At 39.0% G+C, this 16,158-nt stretch overlaps 1 protein-coding gene across 3 annotated transcripts in view; it reads left to right on the top strand.

Annotated features, from left to right (window-relative positions):
• Positions 1-16,158, top strand: part of mov10l1 (Mov10 like RISC complex RNA helicase 1) — a 61,840-nt gene that overhangs the window by 29,604 nt on the left and 16,078 nt on the right. For all 3 annotated transcript variants that reach the window (XM_012959263.3, NM_001079156.1, XM_012959264.3), the window contains 3 exon segments: positions 520-632; positions 6,929-7,007; positions 7,613-7,785. In XM_012959263.3, the coding sequence (XP_012814717.2) occupies positions 520-632; positions 6,929-7,007; positions 7,613-7,785 (365 nt within the window).

Raw genomic sequence — 16,158 nt, 5'->3', positions numbered from 1 at the left:
CGGAATCCCTAAGCTGGCCATGCACAGGCCATCAATGCCTCCAACTCAGATTCAGATTAACATCAACAATCCAGGCCTATTTCTGTGTTGCTTGCTTTATTCCCCTATGCAAATCACATGAGTAGGAAGGATTAAGCTATTGTCCATTCAGTAAAAAATAAGGAAACTTATTCCTTTTATAGGATAAAAAAATAGCCTGGGCATATATAACTATTATCCTAAGCAGTAAAGTTCTGTGTTTGCTATAGTGGCACAGAAAAGTCTCCTGGGCTGGTGTGCTGGCCAGGGGTAAAAGGGCAGTAATTTTAATCACTGGGGTACCTAACTAATAAGCAGCCTCATTTTTTTTTTTTTTACTTTTACTTTGTTGTCCTTTAATTCACCATATAAAATTACTTAATAGGGCCTTCACATCCCATTGTTTTGGGCAGATGTTTGGAGATCCAACACATCTAGAGAACACAGCAGGGTCTTTAATGCCTTTAAATTCATCTGGTAAAATTATAATTTTTTTGGCAGTGTTGTTTCCCGATACTGTAGAATTACAATCCCCACAAGTTGCCAGTAGAGATACCAGCGAGATAGACTGTCCAGAAAAAAAGGAGAAAACTGGATATCAAGAAACCAATCAGGTAAATTTTAGCTAAATACAACTTTTATTGATCAGTTGGGTAATTATGTATGGCAGCCTTATTGCAGAGATAATTTGTAGCCAGAATTCAGTGGACTTAAGATTGTACTCTTAACACCTTATAGGTAATATTGCTCTATAAAAATTGGTTTGCTAGATCAAACTCTGTTGAGTTCTGTTCATTTAAAAACATTATTCTTGGTAAAACACAAAAACTATTTTGTGAATGCAAACTACTGCATGATGAGAAACAACTGATTGCATAAAAACCCTATTTAGAGCATGCATTTTGCTATCAATAGACCAAGTTCAACACAAGCCTTTATTTGGGTGAAGACTCATAGAGCTACTAGTAGCAGCTACTTTTTCACAGCTACTAAATGCCAGAAAATACCCTGCCATAGACAATACTGAGAATTGCCTCTGCTAAAACACACATAGAGACAATTATCAGTAAATGATTAACATTGTCTATTTTAGTAGCCACAACAAGTAGCTGCTACTAGTAGCTCCACCCTTAGGGCTCTGGCACACGGGGAGATTAGTCGCCCGCGACAAATCTCCCTTGTCACGGGCGACTAATCTCCCCGAACTACCATCCCACCGGCGAAAATGTAAGTCACCGGTCAGATGGCACACGCTGCGCAGGCAATTTTGGCAAATCGCCGAAATTGCCTCGCGTGGCAACTCTTTTCGCGGGCGACTAATCTCCCCGTGTGCCAGAGCCCTTACAGGTGATCCAACCAGCCTGTCTCTTTATGCCAAGTTTTGTTTTGTTTTAAATTTAGATATACTCTTAGTTTCTGTAGTTGCTTACTAAATTGGCATGAATTATTTATATGCAAAGGGCAGAGATGCCAAAGTTTGTGTCTAAAATTTATTGTTTCAGTTAATCCCTTTTAGAGTTGTCTCTGCAACATAATCTTAAAGGAAACTACATTATGATCGCTGTTCCCTAAATGCTCACCCACAAAATGCTAGAGATGACTTTGGATTAATTATCTATAACCGGATCCAAAAGAGTATTTTTCTTAGTAGGTTCCTGAACTAGCTGACCTAATAAGTTCTCCTTTAGCATAATTGGAAACCTATTTGCTCTTCTAAAAGGGCATGCAAAGTAATGCAACCAGGTTTGTGTATGATTTTTGCTTTTCCTTTTTCCACTAAAATGTTCTTGATTTTTTATTTGTTTTCAACTTTTGTATAGATGCCAATTTTGCAGTGGAATAAGTTCTGACAGCATTTATTGAACAATTTTTGCAGTGGTGTGTGGACTTTTTATATTCAGCGTAAAGGTCTATACACCATAAATTGTTTTCACCAATATGCTCACCTAAAGTGGGTGATATTGGAATCATCTGATCGTTTGGCCCTCGGGCCAAATAGTCGAATTACAACGGGAATAAACCATTGGAGCTAGGACTGCTTCAATGAACCAATGCAGTCCCTGATCTGAGGGGAAAATCAAACCTGCCTGATCAACATCTGGCCAATTTTAGGACAGATATTGGTCAGGTAGGCCCGTTGGGAATGCCCATGCACAGGCATATAAGCTGCTGGATCGGTGTGAAGGCCCTGAATCAGCAGCTGAAATATGCCCATTTACAGCCACCTTTAGTAAGCATGCTCTTAATTGCAAGGCCACTAGCAGTAGGCTGACCACAGAAAACCACATGGTTTTAGAATGTATACATTCTGTCAAACTAAATATTTGTAAATATGTTGCTCTTCTCCAAATGACCAAACTGGAAATACATCTTAAAGTAACAGTTTTTATAATATTTTCTGAAAATTTCCCCATAGATATGTGAATACACTCTACTACACATTACTTACACGTCTCTACAAAGTAAAAAAAACATCCTAAATATGAATACTAGGGGTCTAATGAACAGCTTGGTGCTCAATATGCTTAGGTTTAACCAACTAACTGAGCAGCATGTAGATACAGCAAAATGAAAACAGGGCAAGCAAATTTTCATAGTTGATGCTTCAGAAAATGCTACTACTGCCTGTGTTTTATGTGTATTAGAACCCTTGTATCACAAGTTAACCCCAAAAGACCAATATATGTTTTTAAAGTGTCCAACTTTAATGTTAGTAATGCACACATAGTTACTCTGCTTGTAACCAAAATTCATAAAAATTTACATTTTCTTGATATGCTGTTAATTAAAAAAAAAAAAAAAAAGTAATTACACAAGTACTCACACTAGGCAGTTAACATTTTTAGGGCAAAAAACCCACAGAACTTTACACTACAGCTAAAGTGTAAGGTGTGTTTGCACTTGCAAGATCTGTGTTGTATATGCTATAAATTATGTGCTGTTAGTGTTGAAAAGCCCCCTTAAAGTTTATGCATTATGAAAGTATATGTATGCTAGTGTAAGAGGTTTGTTTGTGTTGGGCAGACAGAAGTTGTCTAAAGTTGGCTAAAACTAAATAGGCAACAGCAGATACATGTTCACTGTCTGTTTATTGTTATCCATGGTCACTTATTTCTCTGCTTGTTGCATGAGGAGAGAGAACACATTTGGGGGGGGATGCATCCCTTTAGCAAAAGTCTGTGTGCATGCTCAGATCACAGGGTGGTAACCCCTTCCTGTCAGCTGCTAGATTTCTCATCAAGTATCTGGCGGTAAAGCTGAGGGTGACTACCCCTATTTGATCTAATTGGTGTATGAACATAGACTTTGGCCTTTGCACCAATCTACTAGGAGAGGGAGCAGCTCAAAGTTATTGTGCCTTCTACAAATGCAGTGCTAGAGCATTGAACCAGATTAAAAAGCCAAGTTGGTGCTCTCTGATGCAAAGCTGCTGCAGATTTATGATCTGTGAAATGCTCTGCCTGATACACAGTAAATTATAGTAGCAAATGGATGATTAAAACGATACTGACACCAGAAATTAAATAATTTTTTACATCTATTATAACACTGTCTGTGCATGGTATTTATACTTTTGCCTTGCAAGTATTTGCCCGATGCTTTTACTTTACCTATCTGATACCCCATGTCCCTCTATGAGGGGGCTGCCATATTTGTGCAGCAGGAGTCCGTTAGCATTAGAAGCTATAACTGTCAGGCTGAGAAGGGACAGTCAGTTTGGCAAAACAGTCAGGTTTAGGAACTTCAAGTAACCATTACTTACAAAAGCAGCCCTATCAGTGAAAAGTGATCGACAAGACCTATAGGCAACTTTTAATGTACATTCTGATTTTGAAGAATTTTCTTGTTAGTATCACTTTAAAACACTTGCCTAGTGTTAAAGGGGACATATACCATCATTTTTCAGAGTGCTTTAATGGATGTTTTTTAATGTACAATAGAAGGAATTGGCTTATTTTGGGTACATTTCAAGTGAAACTTTCATGAAACTGGGCAAAAACTGCTCTTGTTATGCTCCTATCCTGGACTTCCGGTTTAAGACTACAGTTTGCTAAAGAGCCGCCGGCTCTCACAGCTTCATTACTGAGGGCTTGGGCTGTGAAGGGAGGGAGGTGCTTCTAGTGACGTCAGTTTGGCCGTTTGCTATCAGCATGTACTTGCACATAGATCCGCACCATCAATCAGCCACCTGCCAGCTACCTGCCCACCGCTGTGCCGTACCCTGCTCCCTTCTGAGAGACATTCCATCCTCGCCCCCCGCCCTCCACCCTGAGAGCCGTTCCACCCTTCTCCCCCATGAGAGCCACCCTGTCTGCTTCCCCTGAGAGCCGTTCCTAACTTCTGACAGCTGCCCCTGCGCTTCTTATAAGGAAAGTTTGGCTCTGTGCGCCTTTCAGATAAAGAAGCACAGAGCCGAACGTTCCTTATAAGAAGCACAGGGGCAGCTGTCAGAAGTTACAAACAGCTCTCAGGGGAAGCAGGACAGGGCGGCTCTCAGGGGGAGAAGGAGGCTCTCGGGGGAAGCAAAACAGAAGGACAAAACGGCTGTCAGGGAAAGGAGGACACAATCAGCTGAGGGGGATGCAGGCAGGGGGACAAACTTCTTTTATTTATGTAAAAAAAAAGGTTAATAGTTTGCAGGGAGTTTTATGCACAATTTATTGCCATCAGCTGTGATATAAAGAGTCCTCCAGCAGGCCCCCATGAATAAACCTCTTTCCTATAAAGAAAGTTATTATTTACCAGCTGGAGTGACATCCAACTTTCATGCTTTCGTGTTATTCTCATTGAAAAAAGGCCTGTCCTAACTGTCAAAACTAATACAGGGGCAGGACTTTCTGTCACTCAAAAGTATGATCACTTCCTGAGGCAGCATGAGAGGACACGGCTAGTCCTCATTTCAGCTTAGACGCAGAGGAGAAAGGATCTCTCTGCAGCTTTAGTATAATTACATTTTTAACAGGTAAAGTGTTTTTAAAACCTTCTTTTATAGAAGCACTATACATTTTAGAGAAAGGGGAATACAGTGGCTTGCAAAAGTATTCGGCCCCCTTGAACTTTGCCACATTTTGTCACATTTCAGCCACAAACATGAATCAATTTTATTGGAATTCCACGTGAAAGACCAATATAAAGTGGTGTACACGTGAGAAGTGGAACGAAAATCATACATGATTCCAAACATTTTTTACAAATAAATAACTGCAAAGTGGGTTGTGCGTAATTATTCAGCCCCCTGAGTCAATACTTTGTAGAAGCACCTTTTGCAGCAATTACAGCTGCCAGTCTTTTAGGGTATGTCTCTACCAGCTTTGCACATCTAGAGACTGAAATCCTTGCCCATTCTTCTTTGCAAAACAGCTCCAGCTCAGTCAGATTAGATGGACAGCGTTTGTGAACAGCAGTTTTCAGATCTTGCCACAGATTCCATTCCATTGTTGCCCTGGCTTTATGTTTAGGGTCGTTGTCCTGCTGGAAGGTGAACCTCTGCCCCAGTCTCAAGTCTTTTGCAGACTCCAAGAGGTTTTCTTCCAAGATTGCCCTGTATTTGGCTCCATCCATCTTCCCATCAACTCTGACCGGCTTCCCTGTCCCTGCTGAAGAGAAGCCCCCCCCAGAGCATGATGCTGCCACAACCATATTTGACAGTGGGGATGTTGTGTTCAGAGTGATGTGCAGTGTTAGTTTTCTGCCACACATAGCGTTTTGCATTTTGGCCAAAAAGTTCCATTTTGGTCTCATCTGACCAGAGCACCTTCTTCCACATGTTTGCTGTGTCCCCCACATGGCTTGTGGCAAACTGCAAGTGGGACTTCTTATGGTTTTCTGTTAACAATAGCTTTCTTCTTGCCACTCTTCCATAAAGGCCAACTTTGTGCAGTGCACGACTAATAGTTGTCCTATGGACAGATTCCCCCACCTGAGCTGTAGATCTCTGCAGCTCGTCCAGAGTCACCATGGGCCTCTTGGCTGCATTTCTGATCAGTGCTCTCCTTGTTCGGCCTGTGAGTTTAGGTGGACGGCCTTGTCTTGGTATGTTTACAGTTGTGCCATACTCCTTCCATTTCTGAATGATCGCTTGAACAGTGCTCCGTGGGATGTTCAAGGCTTTGGAAATCTTTTTGTAGCCTAAGCCTGCTTTAAATTTCTCAATAACTTTATCCCTGACCTGTTTGGTGTGTTCTTTGGACTTCATGGTGTTGTTGCTCCCAATATTCTCCCAACCTCTGAGGCCATCACAGAGCAGCTGTATTTGTACATTAGATTACACACAGGTGCACTCTATTTAGTCATTAGCACTCATCAGGCAATGTCTATGGGCAACTGACTGCACTCAGACCAAAGGGGGCTGAATAATTATGCACACCCCACTTTGCAGTTATTTATTTGTAAAAAATGTTTGGAATCATGTATGATTTTCGTTCCACTTCTCACGTGTAAACCACTTTGTATTGGTCTTTCACGTGGAATTCCAATAAAATTGATTCATGTTTGTGGCTGTAATGTGACAAAATGTAGAAAAGTTCAAGGGGGCCGAATACTTTTGCAAGCCACTGTATATTACCAAAAAATGAGTATGATGCAATATGTCTCCTTTAAAGCTAACTGCTGCTTGGTAGGTAGGTATTATACCTTACTCTATTTGATGTTAAGTCTCCTGCACTGTTTAATGTTTACACATATACAATGGTAATAATAAGTACAAATTTTGACTCCATGGTAAGTTTAAGAATAAAGAGGAATGCTATTTTGACATGTTCTGTGTTTTGCTAATCTACTTTTACCAACCCATTCAGCAAAGAATAAGTGTTGCATTTCCAAGGTTTACAGATGCAACAAGATAAAATATGTGCAAAAGGACTTTTGTCTTTTGCCAGTTTTATATATTTTTTTTTTTGTGTGGTTTTAGAGTAATCCGACATCAAGAGGAAAGAATGCTGTATATATGAGTGATATGGTGACAGTGGCTACACAGACCAGCACAAAAGGTTTGAGAGTTCTGAGTTTCTACTCAGAGGCTTAAATTTTTGTCAACTCCTCCCTCATTTCTTGAGGCAGTTCCTGTATTTCATAATTATTTTGGAAATGTCAAAGAAAAGTAGTTCTCTTTTTTTTTTTCTTGCCTACTTTTACATATATTGCTTTAAACAACTGTCAAACCATTCAATGTGGTTTGTATTGTGGGCATTGCTGACTGTACTCCCGTTTATGTGCACTAATATAAGATATTTTCCACATAACCATAATGTTTTTATGCAAAATTTAGAAATTTCTACATGTGGTGAAACAACAACCAGAGTCAACTTCCAACAGAGTCTTACTTCCAGTTGTGCATGTTTCTTGATATCCTCTCATGTGCATAGGATTTGCTTAGGATAGGGCCTAAATATGCACTGTTGGTTATACCTAAAGAGATGACTGAAGCGATAAACACTTTCCAGTGCATGGAAAGTTAACTGTAATAAAGATTTTTTTCATAAAAATCTTAATCAAGCAAAGTAGTTGTGCCTACTCTAGGGGCGAGCTCTAGTCTTGCCTGTTTTTTTCCAATTATTTCATACATTTTCATGCCTATAATCATTGTTACACTCAGGTAGTGGTTCACCTGTAAAGAAGAAAGGACAGTTTTTTAATAATCTGCTGAATAATCACCAAAAACTAGCAGTGAAAAGGATTCTCGGTGGAGAATGCCGCCCTACACCATACATACTCTTTGGGCCACCAGGGACTGGAAAAACCGTTACAATAATCGAAGCAATATTACAGGTGAGTCTTACACACAGGCACATTAACAATAGCCATGCTGAAAATTATTACGCCTGTTTAAAAATATTTGGTAGCGTTTGGTGTTTGAATCATCATTTATGGCTCATTAAACCTTTAAGTGCCAGCAGAATTTGACATTTCAGTTCCCCTCAGTGCCAGACGTTTTTATAAACATTCTGTGCTCTCTCAATTTAGGGGCTTTTACTGGGAGAAGGGATAAGTTTAGGCAGGCAAACTATGGGGCACATTTACTAATCCACGAATCCGAATCCCGAATGGGAAAAAATTGGATTGGAAACGAAAATTTCTGAAGATCGCAAATATCACGAAAATGCTTACGAAAAAATCGTATTAGTCACGATAATATCGTATTGGCGATCCGAAAGTCACAAAATTTTCGTACCGAACAATTGTAAACAGTGGTAAAACCTTTCCGATTTTTTCGTGCAAACGTCCGAAAACGTTGTGCGGCGTACGAAAAAGTCGTGCGAAAATACGCTCGGAGCGTTCTCATGAACGCTCGAGCGTTCGTGCTTTTTTACATGTGCCCCTAAATATTGTTTTTGTGTATTTCCACTTCTGGAACAAGATTTAGAGCTCAAAATAAAAAAAAAAAAGAAAAATTAATATTTTTCATGATATAGGGATTTATACCAGAAAACATATTTCATTTTATAGACAAAAATTCAACTGATTTGGAAAGCCTCATGTCTCCCGAACATGCCAATACCTGATATGTATGGTTTTATGGAGATTTCTGACTTCTATAGATCAAAAACTCCCAGCAGTATATTACTCACAAAACAAAAACTGTAGTACCGTGTTAGCCAGTGTCAAAAATAATAATAAAAAAACAACAAAACACAAATACAAGAATATTGTAGAAATGATACCTATATTGGCTAACAATAAAAATACCTTGCAAGCTTTCGGAGCTCTAAGGCCCCTTCATCAGGCAAAAGGTATTTTGCCTGATGAAGGGGCCTTAGAGCTCCGAAAGCTTGCAAGGTATTTTTATTGTTAGCCAATATAGGTATCATTTCTACAATACTCTTGTATTTGTGTTTTGTTGTTCTTTTATTAGCAGTATATTACCAAATTTTCAAAGCATTGCAGCAGAATACAGCATACTTTAGATTCCAAAGCCAAAAATCCTGAAACATTATGTTTACCCCAGGAAACCATATATTTTTGAAAAGTACACATTCTGCCGAATCCGAAATGGGTAACCATGTCTTCCAACTCCTAAGTACCAAATGGCAATGCTTTACTGAATTTAGCAGTTTCTATAAAAAATTATGAAAATTCAAAAAAATCACCTCAAAGCTTCCACTTTCAAGCACCTTATCTCCCACAAAGCATTAGGTACCAAGAAAACACATCCTAAATATGAAAGCCTAGGGTCCACTGAACAATTTGATGCCCATTGTGCATAGGATTACTAACGTATCTGGAATTTAGAGACCCCAAAAGGAAGTTTGTACATACAAATTGCCCTGGAGATCTCTTTATCTACTTAAAATTCAACATGATTACTGCATTTTCTGCAGTACATTGACCCCCCAAACCCATATATTTTCGAAAAGTACACATTCAGGCGAATTCAAAATGGGTATCCATGTCTTTCTACTCCAAACTACAGAGTCGCAATGCTTTCCCAAAATTGCCGGTTTTAATGAAATACCTTAAAATCGCATCAAACCTTCCACTTTCAACCACCTTTTCTCCCACATAACATTAGGTACCAAGAAAACACATCCTAAATATGAAAGCCAAGGGTCCACTGAAGAGTTTGATGCCCATTGTGCATAGAATCACTGATTTATCTGGCATGTAGAGACCCCAAAAGTAAATTAGTACATACAAATTGCCCCGAAGATCTCTTTAGCTACTGAAAATTCAACAAAATAACTGGATTTTTGTGGGGTGAAAACACAAAAAAAACACATTGACCCCCCAAAACCATATATTTTCGGAAAGTACACATTCGGGTAAATTCAAACCCATATATTTTCAAAAAGTGCACATTCAGGCGAATTCAAAATTGGTACCCATGTCTTTCTACTCCAAACTACAGAGTCGCAATGCTTTCCCAAAATTGCCGGTTTTGATGAAATACCTGAAAATCACATCAAACCTTCCACTTTCAAGCAACTTACCACCCACATAACATTAGGTACCAAGAAAACACATCCTAAATATGAAAGCCAAGGGTCCACTGAACAGTTTTATACCCGCTGTGCATAGGATCACCAATGTATCTGGCATTTAGAGACCCCAAAAGGAAGTTAGTGCATACAAAGTGAATACACTGCAATATAAGCTACCGGCATGTGTATTATGTGCCATAAGACCCCCTAACCGTACGGAGACCCTAGAAAACCATATATTTTCCGAAAGTACACATTCTGACAAAACAAAAATGGGTAAATACATTTTTATACCGCAAACTACTAAACTACAAAGCTATACTAAACAGGACGGTTTTTATGACATTTCTGAAAATCGTCACAAAGCTTGCATTTTGCCCCATTATTTACCCCCACATTTCATAATGTACCAACAAAAAATACTCTAAATATGAACGCCAGGAGTCTACTGAACAGTTTGATGCCCTATATATGCATAGATTTACTAAACTATGTGGGGTACAGAGGAAGCCAAATTGAAATACAGCAGACAAAATGTCCATGTGCAAAGAACAATGTGAAATGCACTAAAATTGGTACAATCCAAAAAAAATCACTAAAATCATTTTTTTTTTCCTAGTGATATCTGCAGTCAGAATCACAGTTTGAGTATTTTGGTTTGGGCAGATTAGTTTTACAGACAAAGTCAAGCAAACAACAACTATGCATAACTGAATATGCAATAAAATGGCTAAAAATGCAATGAAATGACTAAAAATGCACGAAAATCACAGAAAATGTAATAAAAACACCAAAATAATACACAAAAGGTATTGCACAGTGCGGTTAGCGAATACGCTATCCACAATGGCAATAAAACCATTTTTTCAGGCAAGAATAAAAACGATGCGATAAAAAAAAATTACATAAGTGTGTGTTTGTACACTAGGCAAAATGTGTTTTGTGTGAGTGCTGTGAATGTGTGAAACCCCCACCCCCCCAAAAAATGTATGTGTTTGTGTGTAAGTTACATAGTTACATAGGGTTTAAAAAAGACCAGTGTCCATCAAGTTCAACCCATCCAAGTAAACCCAGCACACCTAACCCACACCTACCAATCTATACACTCACATACATAAACTATAAATACAACCACTAGTACTAACTGTAGATATTAGTATCACAATAGCCTTGTGAGTATAAGTGTGTATTAGTGTATTATGTGTGTGTATGTGTGTTTTTTAACACTTACCTGGGACAAGCAGTCACACAGATCCTCTGGAGGTGTGAGGAAGGACCCAGGAGCCGTGCTGCAGCTTCTTTCTTCCGATACGTGAGTATGTAGAGGGAGGGAGGGGAGAGCAGGAAATTACAGGCATGCACAGGCCACTCGTTCCCCCCCCCCCTCTGCTCGTTGTCTAGGGGCTGGGGAACGAGCGGGGAGCGGCTTTAAAAGCCGCTCCTCCGCTCCCAAATCTGCAAGTGCAGCAGGACGTAGAATCTACGTGCTGTGGCACTTAGGTACTTTTATACACAGGACTTAGATTCTACGTCCTGTGGCACTTAAAGGGTTAATTTACTGTTTTGGGACTGTCCATGTTTATAAATAATTCTATACAGAAATTCTTTGTGCTTTGGGTAACAGCCAAGAGGTTATTTTTAGAATTATTCATGGAACTAGTAAGCTGGATGCTCTTTACCTGAAATAAATCACAAGGAGGCCAGAGCTGGGTGGATAACAATGCTGCAGCTTCTTTGTTATCTATATCCATAACATACATTACAATAACTGTAACTGAACCACGCAAACCAGAATAAGAAATCCTCCAGCTGCCTTATTTTTAACTCTTGTGTTTTTGTATATTATTTTAACTCTCTTGATGTTTTTCATGTTTCAGTAATTGCACAATCAATTGGCGTGAATTGCAATTGGAACTTTATGTTCTAGTGGAGTGTTTAATTTTTTTGGTTGGCAGTTTAATAACTTGTACAGCTATAGAATTTTGGGGTTTGGTGTTTCCCATATAAGGAATTTTTATGTAATTTGGATCATCATACCTAATGAAATGATTTATACATTAAATAAACCCATGAGGATTGTCTTGCCACCAATACAGATTCATGCAGCTTAGTTAGAATTAGGTTCAAGGTAATGTCTTATTATTAGGCAGACGAGGCGTAGGGCAGATATTTTCAGCAAGCGGAAAAGCGCTTGCTGAAAATACCGCCCTACGCCTCCTACATGCGCTTGCTGAAAATACCGCCCTGCGCCTCCTACATGTGCCTGCACCCGAATGAATGGAATACACTCAGGTGCACCCGAGCGTATTCCTTTCATCCAGGTGCAGGCACATGTAGGAGGCGTAGGGCAGTGTTTTCAGCAAGCGCTTTTCCTCTTACCGAAAATATCCGCTCTACGCCTCGTCTGACATCAACCTTACAGAGAAAAAGGAAATCATTTTTAAAAATTAGTTTTTGTTTTTTAACCAGATTCTATGGAAGATGGCTTTCTTGAAATTCTGGATTAGGGATCCCATACCTGTACGGGTAAAGGCCATCTCCCATAGACTCCATTATAAGCAAATAATTCTTTAAAAATGATTTCCTTTTTCTCTGTAATAATAATTCAGTAACTTGTACTTTATCCCAACTAAGATATAAATAATCCTTATTGGAGGAAAAACAATCCTATTGGGTTTAAATGATGTTTAAATTATTTTTTAGTAGATTTAAGGTATGGAGATCTATATTATGGAAAGATCCCTTATCAGGAAAGCCCCAGGTCCTGAGCATTCTGGATAACCGGTCGTATACCTGTATTATGAAATTTCTGTCACTGCTTGGTTCCAGCCCTATCCATTTTACATAAATCCTGGCGCTCCAAGGAAATTTATGTAGATATACCAGAAAATAATAGAATCAAATAATCTCTTCAGGCTGCTGTTAATCTAACATCTGTAATTCATGTAATTATTGTAATCTTAGTAAATAAACATGAGGAAACGGACACTCCTACAGAAACTGTGCTGCTGTCTTCTTTATTAAACACTGTGTTAAATAAAGAAGACAACAGCACAGATTCGGCTTTGTGGTGAGTCCTAAAGTCAAGGAAATAGGCACCATCATATATACAGGTCCTTTTCAAAAAATTAGCATATTGTGATAAAGTTCATTATTTTCTGTAATGTACTGATAAACATTAGACTTTCATATATTTTAGATTCATTACACACAACTGAAGTAGTTCAAGCCTTTTCTTGTTTTAATATTGATGATTGTGGCATACAGCTCATGAAAACCCAAAATTCCTATCTCAAAAAATTAGCATATTTCATCCGACCAATAAAAGAAAAGTGTTTTTAATACAAAAAAAGTCAACCTTCAAATAATTATGTTCAGTTATGCACTCAATACTTGGTCGGGAATCCTTTTGCAGAAATGACTGCTTCAATGTGGCGTGGCATGGAGGCAATCAGCCTGTGGCACTGCTCAGGTGTTATGGAGGCCCAGGATGCTTCAATAGCGGCCTTAAGCTCATCCAGAGTGTTGGGTCTTGTGTCTCTCAACTTTCTCTTCACAATATCCCACAGATTCTCTATGGGGTTCAGGTCAGGAGAGTTGGCAGGCCAATTGAGCACAGTAATACCATGGTCAGTAAACCATTTACCAGTGGTTTTGGCACTGTGAGCAGGTGCCAGGTTGTGCTGAAAAATGAAATCTTCATCTCCATAAAGCTTTTCAGCAGATGGAAGCATGAAGTGCTCCAGAATCTCCTGATAGCTAGCTGCATTGACCCTGCCCTTGATAAAACACAGTGGACCAACACCAGCAGCTGACATGGCACCCCAGACCATCACTGACTGTGGGTACTTGACACTGGACTTCAGGCATTTTGGTATTTCCCTCTCCCCAGTCTTCCTCCAGACTCTGGCACCTTGATTTCCGAATGACATACTTTGGACCACTGAGCAACAGTCCAGTGCTGCTTCTCTGTAGCCCAGGTCAGGCGCTTCTGCCGCTGTTTCTGGTTCAAAAGTGGCTTGACCTGGGGAATGCAGCACCTGTAGCCCATTTCCTGCACGCGCCTGTACACGGTGGCTCTGGATGTTTCTACTCCAGACTCAGTCCACTGCTTCCGCAGGTCCCCCAAGGTCAGGAATCGGTCCTTCTCCACAATCTTCCTCAGGGCCCCGTCACCTCTTCTTGTTGTGCAGCATTTTCTGCCACACTTTTTCCTTCCCACAGACTTCCCACTAAGGTGCCTTGATACAGCACTCTGGGAACAGCCTATTCGTTCAGAAATTTCTTTCTGTGTCTTACCCTCTTGCTTGAGGGTGTCAATGATGGCCTTCTGGACAGTAGTCAGGTTGGCAGTCTTACCCATGATTGCGGTTTTGAGTAATGAACCAGGCTGGGAGTTTCTAAAAGCCTCAGGAATCTTTTTAAGGTTTTTAGAGTTAATTAGTTGATTCAGATGATTAGGTTAATAGCTCATTTAGAGAACCTTTTCATGATATGCTAATTTTTTGAGATAGGAATTTTGGGTTTTCATGAGCTGTATGCCACAATCATCAATATTAAAACAAGAAAAGGCTTGGACTACTTCAGTTGTGTGTAATGAATCTAAAATATATGAAAGTCTAATGTTTATCAGTACATTACAGAAAATAATGAACTTTATCACAATATGCTAATTTTTTGAAAAGGACCTGTATATATATATACCTCGGGTGCTCAGTAAAGGGTTCCAATAGTATAAAAAAGACCAGCAACTCCGGGAGCATAAACAGCCGACGTAACGTTTCGGTCCCCATCGGGACCTTTCTCAGGGCATCCATGCCTTGTAACACACATCTTTAAATCGCCAAAAACCAGTAAATCAATAGGAAGTGACATCACAGTGTGCTGCCATAAAGTGGCTGAAGCCATAAAGCAAGTAAAAGTGCTGTAAAGTGTTCAGTGCTAGGCAACATCAGCCTAATAAAGTGTTAAGCAGCATTAACATAATAAAGTGACTTAGTGAAGATTGTTAGTCCAAAAATTACAGGTATGCATAATATCATATAAAAATTCATATAAAATTCCATGCAGTAAACATTTACAGCGAGAGGTTAATGTGCAACATAAAGTACTTTTTCAACCATACATCGACATATATACAGAAAGTGCACGTGCAAAACCTGTTGTTACATTAAAATCCAAAGTTAAATACATCCTTTATTACGCTGCGCAAGCTGATCAACTAACCTAACTATCCTGGCAATTGGGGGCCCCCAATTTTACATAGTTAAACTACTTAGTCTTATAGTTCAACTACTTAGTCTACACTAGTTGACACACATCTTAATATGCCAGGTACTAAACGACGATTATATATATATAATATATATATATATATATATATATTTATATATTTATTTATATTTATTCACAGCCTGGTCCAGAATCTGTTTTCATTTTGACTGAAATGAATCTCTGGGATAGAGTTTATAGCATATAAGAAAAATGTAAAACATTATTGTCCAGCACTCAGATTGGATGCTTTAACCCAAAGTTGGAAAGGATTTTGGGTTACATTTTTCCACGAATTCCCTTAAAGGTGCTATGGAAGATCATTCAGGACAAAGCTGGTCCACAGTATAAGCATTTTGGTTGAGGAGATACATTCTTTATTGATATGCAAAGCAGAGGAATTCTGAGGAAAAAAAACATGAATTGCTTCTAATATGTACATTTATATGGGTTTTACTTAAGGCTGTATTTCATCCACTGGGACTTAACGCATATCCAGGGCAGTATACTGATTAGATTACAGACCAGTTTCAAAGATGGTGCGATCGCAATATTTCCAGTGTGTCGTATAAGGCCCTAGTCCCCCTATTCTTTAGTTGATAACAGTTAATGTAAGCTGCCAAAGAGGCTGAATCTCCTGTTATAATGTTTGATAAGTGTCAATATTTCAAAGCCTTTTAACCCTTTCACTGCCAGCCGTTTTGGACAAAGAGGAATATCTACTGCCAGACAGTTTTTGAACATTTTGCACTATTTCAATTTAGGGGCCTTTCCTCAGGGGGACTTTTAGTTTACCCAGGAAAACAATATATTGTTTTTTTCAGGACAACCTAAGCTTTTAAAATAAGGTGGAATTTTTGTGTAATTCCAATTCTGGAACAAGGTATAGGCTTCTAAATGTCTAAAAAATGGAAAAAAAAAAAATATTTCCCATAATATAAACACATACACC

Source organism: Xenopus tropicalis, chromosome 3, assembly GCF_000004195.4.
Source record: "Xenopus tropicalis strain Nigerian chromosome 3, UCB_Xtro_10.0, whole genome shotgun sequence".
Lineage (NCBI taxonomy): Eukaryota > Metazoa > Chordata > Amphibia > Anura > Pipidae > Xenopus > Xenopus tropicalis.
The sequence above is the reverse complement of the archived record's forward strand: the minus strand, read 5'-3'. Positions and strand labels throughout refer to the sequence as shown.